Below are 18,231 nucleotides of genomic sequence, written 5' to 3' on the forward strand. Positions count from 1 at the left end.
GCCCTAAGCATTTTAACCGCTCCCCATAGGTCAGTTGCTCCAGTCCCCTGATCATTTTGGTTGCTCTTCTTTGCACCTTCTGCTTTAGTGTACACTATTTGCCCTTTCTTTACAACTGAGTCAGAATTTCCCCACCACCTTTATACACTGCTTGATGTATCCACATCCTTAAGAGCCGGGCATACAACAAAAGGTGAGACAGTGAAGCCAGGTGTTAGCATATAAGAAGTAAAGAAATTTACAGGGAACTTCACTGTACTAGAAGGGCTTTTAGATATTTCTTACTGCCTATTATGATATGATTATATTATTAGGATGTGTGATAAATTATAATTCTATACTGGCCACTGAGGAAGGCCTTTCCAGGCCGAAACACGTCTGGTCCTTTTTGGATCTCATATTGGTCAATGAAAGATTGTACATCACAGTTGTTCATGTTAGTATATATTGAATGTGTAAGTTTCTACTTTTACTAAGAATTTCATGTTTTTAATCTATATGTGCACCTTATTAAAATGTATATATTTGTAATTTTAGCATTTTTCAGCTCAACCTCTGGTTTGTAATCAGCATTTTGGTTGAGTTCCATCAGATTCCCCCCCTTCTTTTGTTGTTTTTACAGATCATTGAGTAACATGCTATTTTCCTTGCCCCCCCCCCCCATCTTCTGGAAAAAGATTTAACCATCCTAAAGAGAGAGAGAGAGAGGTTTTTCACAAGCTCATTCACAGCTGAGTTCTCGAGGGTTTCTCTCGCTTTCTCTGCACAGTGACTCCGAAGGACTCCTTTCTGTTTTCCTAAGGAGCTTAGGAAAGAGAAATTGTCGAGAGGTTCTATTTAAACCCAAAAGATGAGGATGAAAAGGAGTGAAAGCTTTGAGGGTGGATGGAGGTGTGGGCTGGGGGGGGGGGTTGGAGGCTTTTGATGCAGTCTCCCTGGTTTTCATTCTGCACGCCTTTCTACAGACAATACGCTTTCGAAAGCTACCGTTCCCCACATCTTGACTTATTTATTGACGGCTTCCATCTCCGGGCCCCTGCTGTCTTTTTTTTTCTTCCGATGTGGTCAGTCTTTTAAAATCTGTCATTTTGCCGGAATTATTATAGCTCCATTCAGGGCTTGTAGTAATGTGATTCTCAGGCAGATACCTCGTGGATCTTAGGACAATGCCACAAATAACATGCCAGCCCACCCCATCTCAATTGGTTTCCTATTATCATAACAATCCGGTTGGATGGGACCAAGGGCCCTTCAGATCCATTATCCTGTTCGGGGGCGGGGGCAGATACATTATGAAAACCAAGGAGGAAGAAAACCACGCCCCCCTTCCACCGTTTGCTGCCAAGTTGCTGGGCTTTAGAGGTGCATGCTCTTTGAACACTACAGTTCCACTTGCAACACACTCCTATGCAGAGTTACTCTTGTGTAAGCCCATTGTCATACGAACCTACCTGACAACTAAGGTCAATTTCAGGGGTGCTGCTTCATGTGCCTCCACCTCCTAGGATTGCCAACCGCCAGGTGGTAGGGCTGTTGAAAAAAGATTCGGGCCGGTTCGCATTTGGCCAAACCTGGCCCGACTTGGGTCTGGTTCAGCCAAATTCCGAACCCCCGCTGTTCGGGAATGCCGAATTCGGCATTCCTGAACAAATTCAAAGCAGTTGAAAGACCCCCCCGCCCTGTTTCCTGGGACTCCCAGGAAACCGGGCGGGGCAGTCTTTAAAGGCGGGAAAAGGCAGGTTTGGCGAATGCCAAACCTGCCAAATTTATCTGGCGACCGCCGGAATGCGCCGAATTCAGCGCGTCCTTTTCCCACCTTTTTTTAGTTCAGTTCCATCCCAACTGAAAACCCCCGAATCGGGGGGAATTCGGCTCTTTGTTTGGTTCGGACGAACCAAATCAACAGCCCTACCAGGTGGCACCTGGAGATCTCCCACCATTACAATTGACCTCCAGATTACCAAAATCAGTTTCTCTGGAGAAAATGGCTGCTTTGGAGGGTGGACTGTATGGCTTTATGCCCTGATGAGATCCCTCCCCTCCCAGAACAACACCCTCCGCAGATTCCACCTCCCAAATCTCCAGGTATTTCCAAACCCAGAGCTGGCAACATTGCCACCATCTGAGGCTAGATGGGTGGCAACATGAGAAAGGGCCTTCTTGGTTGTGGCACCAAAATGATGAAATTCCCTCCCTGAGGAGATTCGTCTGTCCCTTCTATCATCATCTTCTACTGGCGGATGAAGACTTCTCCGTTTAGTTTGGCATTCCCTCACCAACCTTCCTTCCTGTTTATGGGTTTTCATCATTTGTTATCTCTGTAGATATGCACTTCTGAAACTGTTTTAACGTGTGTTTTTTTGGCTTCCTTGGGGATTATGCGCTGGTAACTCACAAGGAGAACAATGCAGCATAGCCTAAGGTAAAAGCATTATATAAAGAGCTGAGGAAACTCAATCGGTCAATCAATCAATCAATCAATCAATCAAAACCTTTATTGGCATAGACAATACCGGCAGAGAACATAATCATACAATTTTACTCAACAGAGCTCACCTGTTCCCGTTTACAGTATCTTTTGCGGATCCTCATTGCATGTTGCAAAAACTTGGCTGCATGGTCAATTGTGGCCACATCTTGAGTAGACGTAAGAAAGGCTACCTTGTGCTCAATTGGGTGCCCATTCCTTACCAGAAAACAACAGGTTGATTAACTTAAGGTGGATTCTCTGATAAAGGGGACAGTGCAAAAGAACATGTTAGCTGAGGAAACTCAATATATGTATGAATATGTCCCATTAAGATCTCATTCAGAAAGAAGTTGAAAAGGTTCTGAGGAAGTTAACCTCTACGAAACAAGCGAAACCTAGGAGCTTGTTAACTGAAACACGGAGTTAACCCATTACACGAAGGAGGCAAATTTGCTACTCGTGATATATGAAGGGTTACACAAAAGAGAAAAAGCAATAGTCTCCATTTATTTTGTATTAGAAGGTGTTTATTTGTAAGACTTGTATTAGGTAAAGGTAAAGGTCCCCTGTGCAAGCACCGGGTCATTTCTGATCCATGGGGTGACGTCACATCCCGACGTTTACTAGGCAGACTTTTACGAGGTGGTTTGCCATTGGCTTCCCCAGTTGTCTTCCCTTTACCCCCAGCAAGCTGGGTACTCATTTTACCGACCTCGGAAGGATGGCAGGCTGAGTCAACCTTGAGCCGGCTACCTGAAACCGACTTCCGTCGGGATCGAACTCAGGTCGTGAGCAGAGCTTTTGACTGCAGTACTGCAGCTTTCCACTCTGCTCCATGGAGCTCCTTAAGACTTGTATTACAAATGTAAAATATACCTTTGATCTGCAACCATATTATTGAATGGACATTCATGTACATACAAATATATTTATGAATATATTATTCTGAGTGTTGGAAATAATTTTATACCAGAGGTTGGGTACCACTTGATACGTTGTTAGTTTTGGGGAACCCTCAGCCAGATGGGAAAGTGGCCTTAAAATGTTTTAAATAAGTCAAACCAATTAAAAAAAAAAAAAACCTCTGCAGAGAGACAGGATCGGCTGAGCTTTAACAGATCTTTTTCTTCTCTGCAGGCTGCCCAGGGATGTGGGATAATATCACATGTTGGAAGCCGGCGTTCGTTGGCGAGGTCGTCTACGTCAGATGCCCAGCCCTCTTCACGATGCTGAACTTCGAAGACGGTAACATTGCCTGATCCTTCTACCTGAGTTCCCAGAGAGATGCTGCTGGTCAGAGCAGGCAATACTGACCTAGGCAGGCCAATGCTCAGTAGACTCAGTAGAAGGCAGCCAAACGTGTCTATGTCTCTCTCTGGAGTTCACGTTCCATCCCGTTGTTCTTTTGTCCTCCTGCCTCTATGGTTCTTCTCCAATTAGGGCTGCCAGGTCCCTCTTCACCACCAGCAGGAGGTTTTTGAGGTGGAGCCTGAGGAGGGTGGGGTTTGGAGAGGGGAGGGACTTCAATGCCATAGAGTTCAATTGCCAAAGCGGCCATTTTCTCCAGGGGAACTGATCTCTATCGGCTGGAGATCAGTTGTTATAGCAGGAGATCTCCAGCTAGTATCTGGAGGTTGGCAACCCTAACTCTCAGCCTCGACCCTGGCAAGTATTTGGATAGGAGACCTCCAAGGAATACCAGGGGCGTAGGGCTACCAGGTCCCTCTTTGCCACCGGCAGGAGGTTTTTGGGGCAGAGCCTGAGGAGGGCGGGGTTTGGGAAGGGGAGAGACTTTAATGCCATAGAGTCCAATGGCCAAAGCCACCATTTTCTCCAGGGGAACTGATCTCTATCTGCTGGAGATCAGTTGTTATAGCAGGAGTTCTCCAGCTAGTACCTGGAGGTTGGCAACCCTACTTTAAGCCTCGACCTTGACTAGTATTTGGATGGGAGGCCTCTAAGGAATGCCAGGGTCATGATGCGGAGGCAGGCAATGGCAAACCATCTTTGAACATCTCTCACCTTGAAAACCCCATAAGTCAGCTGTGACTTGATGGTGAAAAGAAACAAGATTAGAACTCGTCACTCTGCTTCGGGCGATTTAATTCAGGGACACAGCGACAGGCTCAGCTGCCTGGCTGGACTAGTTCCTATTCCGGTTCCTATTCCGTAGACGACTCCCCCATCAGCTGCTGCGGGAAGTTGGCCGGAGTTCAGCTTTTCACGGACATGGCATTTAGTGGCTTCCTTAGAGGAACAAAGAGCCACAGCCGACCTGAGAAAAGTCTTCTTTTCCGCAGTGCCTGCCTGTCATTCAGGCGGGGCTGATCCACAGAAACGATTGGTCACCTCTTCTGATCGGTTCTTCCCCGATACCCAACGGCAGACCAGAGTCGCCATAGCAACGGCTGGGATCTTTGGGAAATGATGAGTACATTTGCTACCCGGGAGGCCAAGGGGGCTTCGGCAACATCAGTGGAAGCCCTGAGCGAAAGCATACCGAAAGAGAGAGAGAGAGAGAGAAAGAGAGAGGTAGTCGGAGGAACCTGGACTTCAACTCTGCTTCAAACAAATGAGGCAGGACTGGAGGGTCGGGTCTCAGGGCACCTGATCTTCTACTCAGTTTAGTGAGTCTGATATTTAGAGTGTGTACAGGCAATGTCGAATGGCTCGTCCCGGTTGCGCCGACCTGAAAATCCCCGTATTGATTTCGCTTCTCCTTCTGCAAATCGAACCTCTGCTTCTCTATTTCCTTCCAGCTTCCCTTCTCCTTGCTACGTTGCTTCTTCTGCAAAACGAAGCCATGCTTTCTAGGTCGATAAGTCAGCCTTCTGCTCAAATGCGTACATTTTATTTGTTTGACTTGACTTTAGGGTTGCCAACCTCCAGATACTGGGGGAGAAAGGGCACCACTGTACTAATATCAAGGAGATAAGGAATTCAGGATTTATGTAGTGATAACTTTTACAATTGAAATACAGAAATGACTATACAAAAAGGATGGTATTCCAATAATTGCAAAGTTCATAAAACAGTTGTAAATCTCGTAAGAGTAAAGCCAGACTTCAATTGCAACAAGTCCAAGAACCGAAGAGGGATTAGTAACGAGATTTACAACTATTTTATGAACTTTGCAATTATTGGAATACCATCCTTTTTGTATAGTCATTTTTGTATTTCAATTGTATAAGTTATCACTACATAAATACTATTTTCACTTTTGCATACGATGTTGCCTCTGTACTGAATTCCTAACCTCCAGACACTAGCTGGAGATTTCCTGCTATTACCACCGATCTTCAGCCGATAGAGATCAATTTCCCTGGAGAAAAGGGCTGCTTTGGCCATTGGACTCTATGGGATTGAAGCCCCCCCCCCAAACCCCGCTCTCCTCAGGCTCCACCCCAAAAAGCTCCCGCAGGTGGCGAAGAGGGACCTGGCAACCCTACTTAACTTGGTTCTCCCAATGGGGACCCAAGGTGCCCTAACCATTCTCCTCTTCCCCATTTTATCCTCGCAACAACCTTTATTTTATTTTATTTGAAACATTTTTATGCCACCTTCCCAACCAATTAGGGTCATGCATGCCTCAAAGTGGCACACATACCAAAAACATTGTCGAATGCTTTCACTGTCAGAGTTCATTGGTTCTCGTAGATTATCCGGGCTGTGTAACCGTGGTCTTGGTATTTTCTTTCCTGACGTTTCGCCAGCAGCTGTGGCCGGCATCTTCAGAAGATGCCTCTGAAGATGCTGGCCACAGCTGCTGGTGAAACATCAGGAAAGAAAATACCAAGACCACGGTTACACAGCCCGGATAACCTAAGAGAACCAATACCAAAAACACATTAAAACATTTGAACAATTAAAATCAACATTAAATTTTTTTAAATAATTCAATAAAAATTCATAACAATACTCAGGATTGCCACCCTCCTCAGGCTCCGCCCCAGAAACCTTTCGCTGGTGGTGAAGAGGGACCTGGCAACCCTACCAGAGGAATGCCAATAGCGATTATTGGGAGTATACCAAATGAAGCAAACACAAAAAAGTATTTTCCTGCTGGCAGAAAAAATTGACAGAGGGCGACAGACAAAATTTTGGTGCCACAACCAAGAAGGTAGGGTTGCCAGGTCTCTCTTCACCACTGACAGGAGGTTGTTTGGGCGGAGGCTGAGGAGGACGGGGTTTGGGGAGAGGAGGGACTTCAATGCCATAGAGTCCAATTGCCAAAGCGGCCATTTTCTCCAGGGGAACTGATCTCTGTCTGCTGGAGATCAGTTGTAATAGCGGGAGATCTCCAGCTACCACCTGGAGGTTGGCAACCCGGCATGCTTCCAGGGCAGATAGGGTTGCCAGGTCTCTCTTCACCACCAGCGGGAGATTTTTTGGGCGGAGCCTGAGGAGGGTGGGGTTTGGGGAGGAGAAGGACTTCAATGCCGTAGAGTCCAATGGCCAAAGCGGCAATTTTCTCCAGGTGATCTGATCTCTATCGGCTGGAGATCAGTTGAATTAGCAGGAGATCTCCTGCTACTACCTGGCAATTGGCAACCCTAATGGCAGAGCAGGGATTGGAAACTGACTCTCTGTGACCCAAATCTGAAACTCTATCCACTACACCATGCTGCCTCTCAACGAACGTACTTGTGTATTGTAAGCTCTTGCGAGACTCAGGAGTGTTGTGTAGGGTTTCCAACTGCCAGGTACTGGCTGGAGATCTCCTGCTATTACAAACGATCTCCAGCCGATCGAGATCAGTTCACTTGGAGAAAATGGCCACTTTGCCAATTGGACTCTATGGCACTGAAGTCCTTCCCCTCCCCAAACCCCACCCTCTTCAGGCTCCGCTAGAGTTGCCAACCTCCAGGTACTAGGTGGAGATCTCCTGCTATTACAACTGATCTCCAGCCAATAGAGATCAGTTCCCCTGGAGGAAATGGCCGCTTTGGCGATTGGACTCTATGGCATTGAGGGGGACCTGGCAACCCTACCTTTCTTCCAAAGGGACTCAAAACACAGCCTGCTAGGAAATTCTTTTGTGCATGCAGTGCAGGAGAGACAAGATCTTCATGCAGGACTGCCAAACCAGAATTGAGTTACCCATAGGGTTGCCAGGTCCGTCCTGGCTACTGACAGGGGATGAGGGGTGGTGGTGGTAGATTTGCCAGATCCAGGTTGGGAAACATCTGGAGATTTGGGGTTGGAGCCTGGGGAGGACAGGGACCTCAGTGGGCTACAATGCCATAGAGTCCACCCTGCAAAGCATCTGTTTTCTTAAGGAGAACTGATCTGTGTCGGCTGGAGATGAGCTGTAATTGCAGAGGATCCCTCGTTACAAACTTGCCCACAAAATTACATGTATCCTGTGGTTTGCTTTCTGATGGTCTCTCAATTAGCCTTGCCTTTTCATTGTTATTACGGGATGTAAAACCACTTACTTTTCCAGCGGCTTAATGCATCAATCCAAATCAGGTTGACAGAGGAAACCTAAAAGCATCAGAGGAGCTCTAGACTCTCTCTGAAAACTTTCTAATGATCCATTAACAGATTCTGGGCTATCATTCACTGAATGGAAATGGGGCCACTTTGGTAGGATGGGAAAATTCACATTTTTTGAGGCCGCGGATGGCTTTTCAAACTAGGGAGGCTTCTGAAATTCTTCTCGTCCAGCCTTTTACACCAAGGCTGGGAAGCAGAGTCAGAACATCTGCAAAGGGCGCAGCGTCATCTTGTGGCTAAATAAAACACTGCAAATATTAATGGAAAAAATTCCCCCAAAGAATCCCAGATCTTATGCCATATTTAGGATTACCTCTACAAGGCTTGAAAAGCGCCAAAAACACAAAGTGGAACAGATTGCAGGGGGGGAAATAAATTAAAAGGTGGAGAGAAGCTTTTATTAAGAATAAGAAGAGTTGGTTTTTATACGCTGACTTTCTCTACCACTTAAGGAAGAATCAAACCGGCTTACAATCTCCTTCCTTTCCTCTCCCCTGTGAGGTAGGTGGAGCTAAGAGGGCTCTAAGAGAGCTGTGACTAGCCCAAGGTCACTCAGCTGACTTCATGTGGAGGAGTGGGGAAACCAACCCAGTTCACCAGATTAGCCTCCGCCGCTCATGTGGAGGAGTGGGGAATCAAACCCGGCTCTCCAGATCAGAGTCCACCGCTCCAGACCACCACTCTTAACCACTACACCATGCTGGCTAAGAGTGCAATCCTGAAGGGGGGGATAGATCTGTGGAGGCTGGGAGTGGCAGAGCCGCACAGCCTCCTCAAAGGCTTCCTGGCCGCCACAGAGCCTAAAAAAGTATCTTTTAAAATAAAAGGGGGGGGGCTGTCCCATTGACAACAGCGAAGTTACACCACCAAAATTGTGGCTCAGCCCCGCCACCGCCTTCCGGGAAAGCCCTGCTTGCGTGGCTGTGCTGGTGAGCAAATATAATCCGTTAGATCAACACAGTAGGCTCTAGCAGCTGCACAGAATCTGGCCGGCGTGTTTTATTTTTATTTTTAAATGTATTTTAGATTTATACTCCACCCCACCCCTCCCCTGGGTGACAGGACTTGGGGTGGCTCCCAGCAATTGAATGAATGGTCAACTGTGGAGTCTGCTGGGCGGCCCTGGGCCAGTCTCTCTCATCCTAATCTACCCTGCAGGGTTGTTGTGAGGATAAGATGAAATGGGAGAGGACACTGTGAGTTGCCCGAAGCTCGTCGCAACAACAGTGGGATAAAAATGTTCCAAACTGGTAGATCTCTGACCCTGGAACCCTACAATTTAATATTCAACATGGGACAGGAAAGAGTGGAAGGTGGAAGGTTAGAATAGGGGAAGAATGGGTGTTCAGCTCAGTGGTGTGTTCTTATGCATTATTTCAGTAGGAAGGAAGACATTTGACTGAGGAAGATCTGACCCGCTGTGGTCTTTTAGATTCATAGAGTTGGAAGGGATCACCAGGGTCATCTAGTCCAACCCCCCTGCACAATGCAGGAATTTTACAACTGCCTTCCCCCCTCCCCACCCCACACACCCAGTGACCCCTACCCCATGCCCAGAAGATGGCCAAAAAAACCTGTTATGGTTTTCAATACATTTATGGTTAAAGGTATAGATTATTGATTAACTGCAGTCTGAATCTCCAGGATGCCTGGCCAATATGGCCTGGAGGAAAATTGCTTCCTGACCCCAAAGTGGTGACAGATCGGCATGTAAGAAAGGGCCACAAGAGCCAAACACTAACTTCTTTTCTTTTTTTAAAGGATGGGATGTGAACAGCATGGCTTACGCTCAACCAGGTAAGATGGTATTCTGGTATTATTTCTAGTTTCGTAGCCCTAGGAAGGATGCCACTTCAGGAGAGCAGAAGGGAGGATGTTGCAGCTTTGGCCAAGCTATATGTTACACTGTGTAATGAGATGGGTCCAGGGAACATAGACCAGGGAACACTTTTCCCGCAGCCACACAGCAGCTGTGTGGATTGGCATTTAAAAGGTCCACAGGGGCCCAATTTGGCTTGGGAATTACATCATGGTGGGTAGGGTTGCCAACCTCCAGGTGGGGCCTGGAAATGTCAGGGAATTACAACTTATCTCCAGGTGAGGCATGGATTTCTACCCGTGGCCACTTCTAAAATGTGACAGCACTTAAGTACATATGATGTAGTGGTTAAGAGTGGTGGTTTGGAGCAGTGGACTCTAATCTGGTGAACCTGGTTGGTTTCCCCACTCCTCCACATAAGGCCAGCTGGGTGACCTTGGGCTAGTCACAGTTTTATCCGAGCTCTCTCAGTCCCACCTACCTCACGGTGTGTGTTGAGGGGAGGGGAAGGGAAGACGGTTGTAAGCCGGTTTGATTCTCCCTTAAGTGGTAGAGAAAGTCGGCACATAAGAACCAACTCTTCGTCTTCTTCCTTGGTTTCCCATCCAAGACTTATGGTGAACACAGCAAGGAGCTTTCAAGGCAAGGGAGAAGCAGAGGTGGTTTGCTACTGCCTTCCTCTGCAGAGCTTTCCTTGGTGGTCTCCCATCCAAGTACTGACCCAACTTAGCTACCAAGATCTAACAAGATTGCGCTACACCATGCCACCATCCCTCCTCTTTGGCCCACAGTAACGGTGGAATTATTTCCATTTCGAAAAGCATTACCGACTTCCTAGAACATGGGTATTGTTGGCTCACAAGAGCTACAGGTGGCAATGCAAAGAGCAACCTCTGGCTCCCGAGCCACTGTGTGAGTATCGCTGTCCTAGAAGCATGTCAAAGGGCTCGGGGCCACAACAAACACCAAGACCAACCTCCCAGTCCCAAGAGGAAGGGAAACTTTCCATTTTTGTTCCCGAAGCAGGGTTGAAAGGCAACACTCTCTGTATTTCTTCCTCTTTGCAGGTGATTTGGAACTACTGGACAACACCGATGAACTGCTAGGTAAGGAAAAGAGACATGGTAACCGTTCCTTCTGGCCCCCATAGGGGAGGAAGGGATTTGAGCTGACGCAGAGCTGATATTAATTTCCGAATCAATAATTATAGTGGTAGGCTTGGCAGCCTCTTCCTTTGCCGGGTGTTATGAACATGTATTCTCAAGTGCTCCCATCTAGCAGGGACGTAATTATAAATTATACTTCTCTCCGTAACAACAATTATCCAGTCACCCAATCGCCCCCTCCCCGATGCTGCCATCAGCAGCAGTGCCTGTCGTGGGAAGCCAGGGTGCAGGAATAACTTCAGAGTCGTGCGTTGCATTCGTAGGACTCGGCAAGCAGGTGATGTGAAAGACCCCTGCCTGAGACCCTGGAGAGCCGCTGCCAGTCTGAGTAGGCGATACTGACTTTGATGGACCGAGGGTCTGGTTCAATATAAGGCAGCTTCATGTGTTCATGAGACCATGGAAAGCTGCCGCCAGTCTGAGTAGGCGATACTGACTTTGATGGACCGAGGGTCTGATTCAGTATAAGGCAGCTTCATGTGTTCATGTGGCACGGGCCCAAAGCACAATGTGTTCCATCCCGTTGGCCAAGCAGGAAGAGATCAGGACGTTGCGACATCCTGAAAAATACCCACGGCAAGAACCGTGTCAGCTTGCCATAGATCACCTCGCACCCTCCAGACCACAGTGGGCTAGAAGCAAAGAGCTCCCCCAACACATGCGTGGGCTGAGTTGGTAATGTAAGACCCGTTCACTGTGGAACGCTGGATACACGGCGGTGGTGGAAAGTGCCGTCAAGTTGCAGCTGACTTAACGGCGACCCCATTGATGAGTAACAAACAGAGGCGGCTTGCCATTGCTGGCCTCTATGTAGCAACCCTGGTCTTCCTTGGTGGTTTCCCATCCAAGTATCCAAGACTGACCCTGCTTAGCTTCTGAAGTCTGATGAGATCAGGCTAGCCATGACCTGTCTCTGTGTAGCAACCCTGGACTTTCTTGGTGGTCTCCCATCCAAATACTAACCAGAGCTGACCCTGCTTAGCTTCTGAGATAGGATGACGTAGAGCTAGCCATTTCCTGCCTCTGTGTAGCAACTCTGATCTTCCATGGTGGTCTCCCATCCAAATACTAACCAGGGCTGACCCTGCTTAGCTTCTGAGATAGGATGACGTAGAGCTAGCCATTTCCTGCCTCTGTGTAGCAACTCTGATCTTCCATGGTGGTCTCCCATCCAAATACTAACCAGAGCTGACCCTGCTTAGCTTCTGAGATAGGATGACGTAGAGCTAGCCATTTCCTGCCTCTGTGTAGCAACTCTGATCTTCCATGGTGGTCTCCCATCCAAATACTAACCAGAGCTGACCCTGCTTAGCTTCTGAGATAGGATGACGTAGAGCTAGCCATTTCCTGCCTCTGTGTAGCAACTCTGATCTTCCATGGTGGTCTCCCATCCAAATACTAACCAGAGCTGACCCTGCTTAGCTTCTGAGATAGGATGACGTAGAGCTAGCCATTTCCTGCCTCTGTGTAGCAACTCTGATCTTCCATGGTGGTCTCCCATCCAAATACTAACCAGAGCTGACCCTGCTTAGCTTCTGAGATAGGATGACGTAGAGCTAGCCATTTCCTGCCTCTGTGTAGCAACTCTGATCTTCCATGGTGGTCTCCCATCCAAATACTAACCAGAGCTGACCCTGCTTAGCTTCTGAGATAGGATGACGTAGAGCTAGCCATTTCCTGCCTCTGTGTAGCAACTCTGATCTTCCATGGTGGTCTCCCTCCCATCCAAATACTAACCAGGGCTGACCCTGCTTAGCGTCTATGGTTTTCATAGAGTTTCGCCGGAGGTTGCTAGAGTGTCATACGCCTCCCCCTCTACGTAGCTCTCTTTTGCCCGCCCCGACCGGGCAATTGGTAAGCCTAGCTGCCATTCTCTGCTCAAAACTGCAGCCTCCCGAGGCGGCTTCCCATTTAAAAAAAGGATGGAGGAAAGTTTCACGGAACTGTGAGTTCCTCTGCCGCTTGTCCCCGAATGCCCTTGCAAGCAGAGCGCTCATTAATTTCTGGCGTGTTTCTCCCTTTGTGCTGGACTGTACTTCACTCTGAACTCATTTAATTTTCGCTTCCCATATTGCCACCCTGAATGAGGCTGAAGAATTTTTCATTACAGAGGGAGTGACCGTAGCCAGCCCCTCGCGGTATCACAGCGGTCTGACCTTGATAAGGAAATGCTCGGCAGGAAGTCCCTTTGAAAGGCAAGGGGTGGATTAGTCATGCCCAGAGTTTCTTCAGGACACACGTCTGATAAATCTCCTCTTGAGGGTCTAGCGTAGGGAGGGTGGTGGAGTCCCCGTCTTTGGAGGTCTTGAAGCAGAAACTAGATGGCCATCTGTTGGGAGTGCTTTGATTGTGGGATCCTGCATGGCGGGGGGAGGGTTGGGGTCACTGGGGATGTGGGGGGAGGTAGTTGTGAATTTCCTGCATTGTGCAGGGGGTTGGACTAGATGACCCTGGTGGTCCCTTCCAGCTCTATGAGTCTATGAGTCTAAGGCTGTGGGTAAGGTTGCCAACCTCCAGGTACTAGCTGGAGATCTCCTGCTATGACAACTGATCTCCAGCCGACAGAGGTCAGTTCACCTGGAGAAAATGGCCACTTTGGCCATTGGATGTTATGGCATGGAAGTCCCTCCCCTCCCCAAACCCTGCCCTCCTCAGGCTCCACCCAAAAAACCTCCCACCGGTAGCAAAGAGAGACCGGGCAACCCTAGCTGTGGGCACCTTTGGAATTCTGACACAGTGTGGTGGCCATAATTACAAAATGGCTGCCACAAAATGGCTGCTGCAGGAGGTGGAGCCAGCCATACAATGGCTGTCTTAGCTCAGCTTCAGTCTCACAGGGAAGAGCCTTGTTTGCTGGGCTCTTTGATTGGCTGGGCAGACCTTTTCAACTGTTCAATTTGATTGGCTGGGCAGATCAACTGGGCAGATCAACTGGGCAGTTGAAAAGATCTGCCCAGCCGATCAAATTTCCAATAGCCAATCAGAAGCCTTGCCCTGCCCACTGTCTAAAAGCACTTCGGCACCAGCACAGGTGTCAACGGGTGCCATGGTGCCCATGTTGGGGACCCCTCCTCTGGAACATCTGCATTTCCTTTACATTGATAGTTATTTCTCTCAGGAAAAAAGAAGGTGGGGTTAGCTCCATGTCGTAGAGGACGTTGAGGAAGATGCTTCCCACTGCCTCTCCCCAACTATGTCCTCTATTATGACCTCACCTTCCTTTACTTCACCTGCCCTCCTCAAATAAATACACACAGATGCCCACCCAACCTACCCTGGGGTCAGTGAGGCAGGGCTATAGGGAGCCCGAGCATTACCAATCCACGTTCTCCAGCATCTCTCTGACTAAACATGGGAGACTGTCCATGAGGCCTCTGGGACGTCACAGTGAACTCTGAGGAGACCTCCCGTTTGAGAACGTAAGAGCCCTGATAGATTGGACCAGTCGTTCCTCTAGTCCAGCATCCAGTCCCACACAGTGGCCAACCAGTACCTCTGGAAGGCCAACCACAGGCCGTAGGGGCCGAGGCCTCCCCCTGATGTTTGCAAGACCTGAGCAAGGCTGTTAACGGTAAGGTGTTTTGGAGGTCCTTAACTCGTAGGGTTGTCGCGGGAGCTGAGCGGATTGGTCAGGCGTTCCAGGAAATCACCTTGCTACGTAAAAGCAGGGCTTGATTTATTGACAGCACTAGTCAATAATTTGACTAGTGCAGAAGTTAAAAAAGATCCAGCATTTTGTTTATTGGGAATTCCTGAAAAGAATATGGATAAATATGATAGAGTTATATGTAAATCTAGTTTTGCAGCAGCAAGAATTATAATAGCAAAAAACTGGAAACAAGCAAATAAACCTTCAGTTAAGGACTGGAGAGAGAAATTGTGGTTGTATATGCGGATGGCCAAACTTCCAGAGTCTTTACATGGTAAAGATATGGAAGAGTTCAAAAAAACTTGGTTAAAGGCCATCGCATTTTGGGATGAGCTGGCAAAAATGAATTTTACAAGTATAGTTAATGAATTATAGATAAATGGTAATGTAGTTTATATAATGATAGTTTAAGGTAATTTTAAATACTGTCAGAATACTTCTCCGGAAGTCTAGTGGTGGTGGGACACTCATATAAGGTGGGTGGTGGGTTTGGGCACTGTTGATTTTATAAAATTATAATAGAAGATGTAAAAATGTAGTACAAGTGCTCTTTTTGTATTTTTTGTATTTTTGTTTTGCTTTTTAGTTATTTGTTTATGTGATTTATAATTTTTTATGTTTGTTTATTTTTTTTGAAAATTAATAAAAAAATTATAAAAAAAATATTCGCAGTGATAGTTTACAACAACTCCACTCACGTTCTTCTTCCACTAAATAATGTCCCACACAACAGTTACAGGGATCCACACATATATACAGTTCCTGAGTCCTAACCACCAATCAGGGGAGGCGCTTAGTCATGCCACCTCTTGCAGGACCTTGCATCAGCCTGGCCAGGTTCTAGATGGTTTACAGTATGACCTCAGTCAGAGACTTTCCCAGGTACTTTCCAACCGTTAATCAGAAATGACTTGATGGCACTTAACACACACACAGACCAGGAGTCACTCCTCCACCCCCAGCATGGTGTAGTGGTTAAGAGTGGTGGTTTGGAGTGGTGGACTCTGATCTGGAGAACCGGGGTTGATTCCCCACTCCTCCACATGAGTGGTGGACGCTAATCTGGTGAACTGGATTGGTTTCCCCACTCCTCCACAGGAAGCCAGCTGGGTGACCTTGGGCTAGTCACAGTTCTCTTAGAGCTCTCTCTAGTCACAGCTCTCTTAGACCTCTCTCAGCCCCACCTACCCCACAGGGTGTCTGTTGTGGGGAGGGGAAGGGAAGATGATTGTAAGCCGGTTTGATCCTTCCTTAAGTGGTAGAGAAAGTCGGCATATAAAAACCATCCTTCCTAATCTGGTGAACTGGATTTGTTTCCCCACTCCTCCACATGAAGCCAGCTGGGTGACCTTGGGCTAGTCACAGCTCTCTCCGAGGTCTCTCAGCCCCACCTATTTCACCGGGTGTCTGTTTTAGGGAGGGAAAGGCAATTCTAAGCCGGTTTGATTCTCCCTTAAATGGCATTAAAAAGTCTGCATATAAAAACCAACTCTTCTTCTTTCCCAACCCTAACTCATCCCACAAGTTGGTCTCAACACCAGGCAAGAGAATAATCAAGGGCTCTTTGCGCTAGCTTTTTTGTGCTCCATCCCTATTGGCCGTGCAACGTTTTCTAAAGACGCTCTGTACTCTTTGTACTGGCAGGTGGGTCCGATTTAAAGGTCAGCAGGAACTGCACAGAAGACGGCTGGTCCGAACCGTTCCCTCATTACTACGATGCCTGCGGGTTCGACGAGAACGATACAATGCCAGATGGCGACCAGGTAGGATGGCAAGTGGCTGAAGAGCGAAGTGTGGGGAGCGTGTTGGTGTTCCACATCAGGGCTATTGAAGGCAAAAGGCGTGGTGCAGTGGTTAAGAGCGGTGGTTTGGAACGGCGGACTCTAATCTGGAGAACCGGGTTTGATTCCCCGCTCCTCCACATGAGCGGCGGAGGCTAATCTGGTGAACCAGGTTGTTTTCCCCACTCCTCGACATGAAGCCAGCTGGGTGACCTTGGGCTAGTCACAGCTCTCTTAGAGCTCTCTCAGCCCCACCTACCTCACAGGATGTGTGTTGTGGGGAGGGAAAGGAAGGCAACTGTAAGCTGGTTTGATTCTTCCTTCAGTGGTAGAGAAAGCCAGCATGTAAAAACCAACTCTTCTACTTTTCATAATGTTGGTGCTTAGCTGCAGCACACTAGAGATATTGGCCATGTTTCACTTTTGGATGGAGATGGGCTACTAATCTACGACCGATTAGTGGTGATGGCAATGAGGTATCCCATGTAATTTCCCATTGTGCAGATGTTTTGGAGGTCACCCTTGGTTCTGAGGTAGAATGAAGCAGAAGAAGAGTTGGTTTTTATGCCCTGCTTTTCTCTTAAGGAGTCTCAAAGTGGATTACAATCACAATCCCTTAGGCCTTTTATGCTTGGTAATAAGCAGCGCGTTCCAGGCTGAAGCGCCCCACACATTTTTTTTTTTTGAGTTCTTCACTCTGAACCGTCATTCCAGACGTAACTGCGAAGCCGGCGCATACCTGGTTCTTCAGATTAGAATCCAATGCTCTTAACCACTACACCATGCTGGCTCGCTGTTGGAAATAATAGTTTCAGTTGTGCTCATGAAATCAAGCATGCCTATTATCTTGGGTGCTGTGGAACCCAGGCAGGATGGTGCTGCTGCAGTCGTCTTGTTTGTGGCTTCCTAGAGGCACCTGGTTGGCCACTGTGTGAACAGACTGCTGGACTTGATGGGCCTTAGCCTGATCCAGCATGGCCTTTCTTATATTCTTATGGATACTGGTCATGATGCATATCAGTTCTCTCCAGGATCAGGGGAGCATGCCTATTATATGAGGTGCTGGGGAACACAGGCAGGATGGTGCTGCTGCAGTCGTCTTGTTTGTGGGCTTCCTGGAGGCACCTGGTTGGCCACTGTGTGAATGGACTGCTGGACTTGATGGGCCTTCGTCTGATCCAGCAGGGCCTTTCTTATGTTCTTAAATCCATCTGGCTCAGTGTTGTATATTCTGATTGGTAGCAGCTCTCCAGAGTTTCAGGCAAGGGGTCTTTTGCTACCACCGGCTACCTGAGATTTTTTTTTTTTTACCTGGAAGTGCCAGCGATGGAACCTGGGACCTTCTACATTCAGAAGAGGTGTTCTACTGCCAAGCCACCCCTCCTCAAAATAACAATAAAGGTGGAGTATCCCTTATCTGGGCATCCAATATCCGGACTGACCCGAAAACCAGACTTTTTGAGCCGGCATTCAGGCTTTACTTACAGGCCCTCAGCAGCACGCCAGTTTGCTTTTTGATGGTTCAATGTACACAACATTATTAAAAATAATGTTTAAAATTACGTCCAGGCTATGTGTATAAAGTGTATATAAAACATATATAAAACATGAATGAATTTTGTGTTCAGACTTGAGTCCCATCCCCAAGATATCTCATTGTGTGTGTTAAGTGCCGTCAAGTCGCTTCCAACTCATGGCGACCCTATGAATCAATGTCCTCCAAAACGTCCTGAGCTTGACAGCCTTGCTCAGATCTTGCAAACTGAGGGCCGTGGCTTCCTTTATTGAGTCAATCCATCTCTTGTTGAGCCTTCCTCTTTTCATGCTGCCCTCAACTTTTCCTAGCA

At 47.6% G+C, this 18,231-nt stretch overlaps 1 protein-coding gene across 1 annotated transcript in view; it reads left to right on the forward strand.

Annotated features, from left to right (window-relative positions):
* ADCYAP1R1 (ADCYAP receptor type I) overlaps positions 1–18,231 on the forward strand; it is a 94,459-nt gene that overhangs the window by 39,652 nt on the left and 36,576 nt on the right. Inside the window, exons 3-6 of the mRNA XM_056857140.1 lie at positions 3,608–3,715; positions 9,731–9,766; positions 10,856–10,894; positions 16,248–16,366. Of these exons, the coding sequence (XP_056713118.1) occupies positions 3,608–3,715; positions 9,731–9,766; positions 10,856–10,894; positions 16,248–16,366 (302 nt within the window). The remainder of the gene's footprint in view (positions 1–3,607; positions 3,716–9,730; positions 9,767–10,855; positions 10,895–16,247; positions 16,367–18,231) is intronic.

Source organism: Euleptes europaea, chromosome 11, assembly GCF_029931775.1.
Source record: "Euleptes europaea isolate rEulEur1 chromosome 11, rEulEur1.hap1, whole genome shotgun sequence".
Lineage (NCBI taxonomy): Eukaryota > Metazoa > Chordata > Lepidosauria > Squamata > Sphaerodactylidae > Euleptes > Euleptes europaea.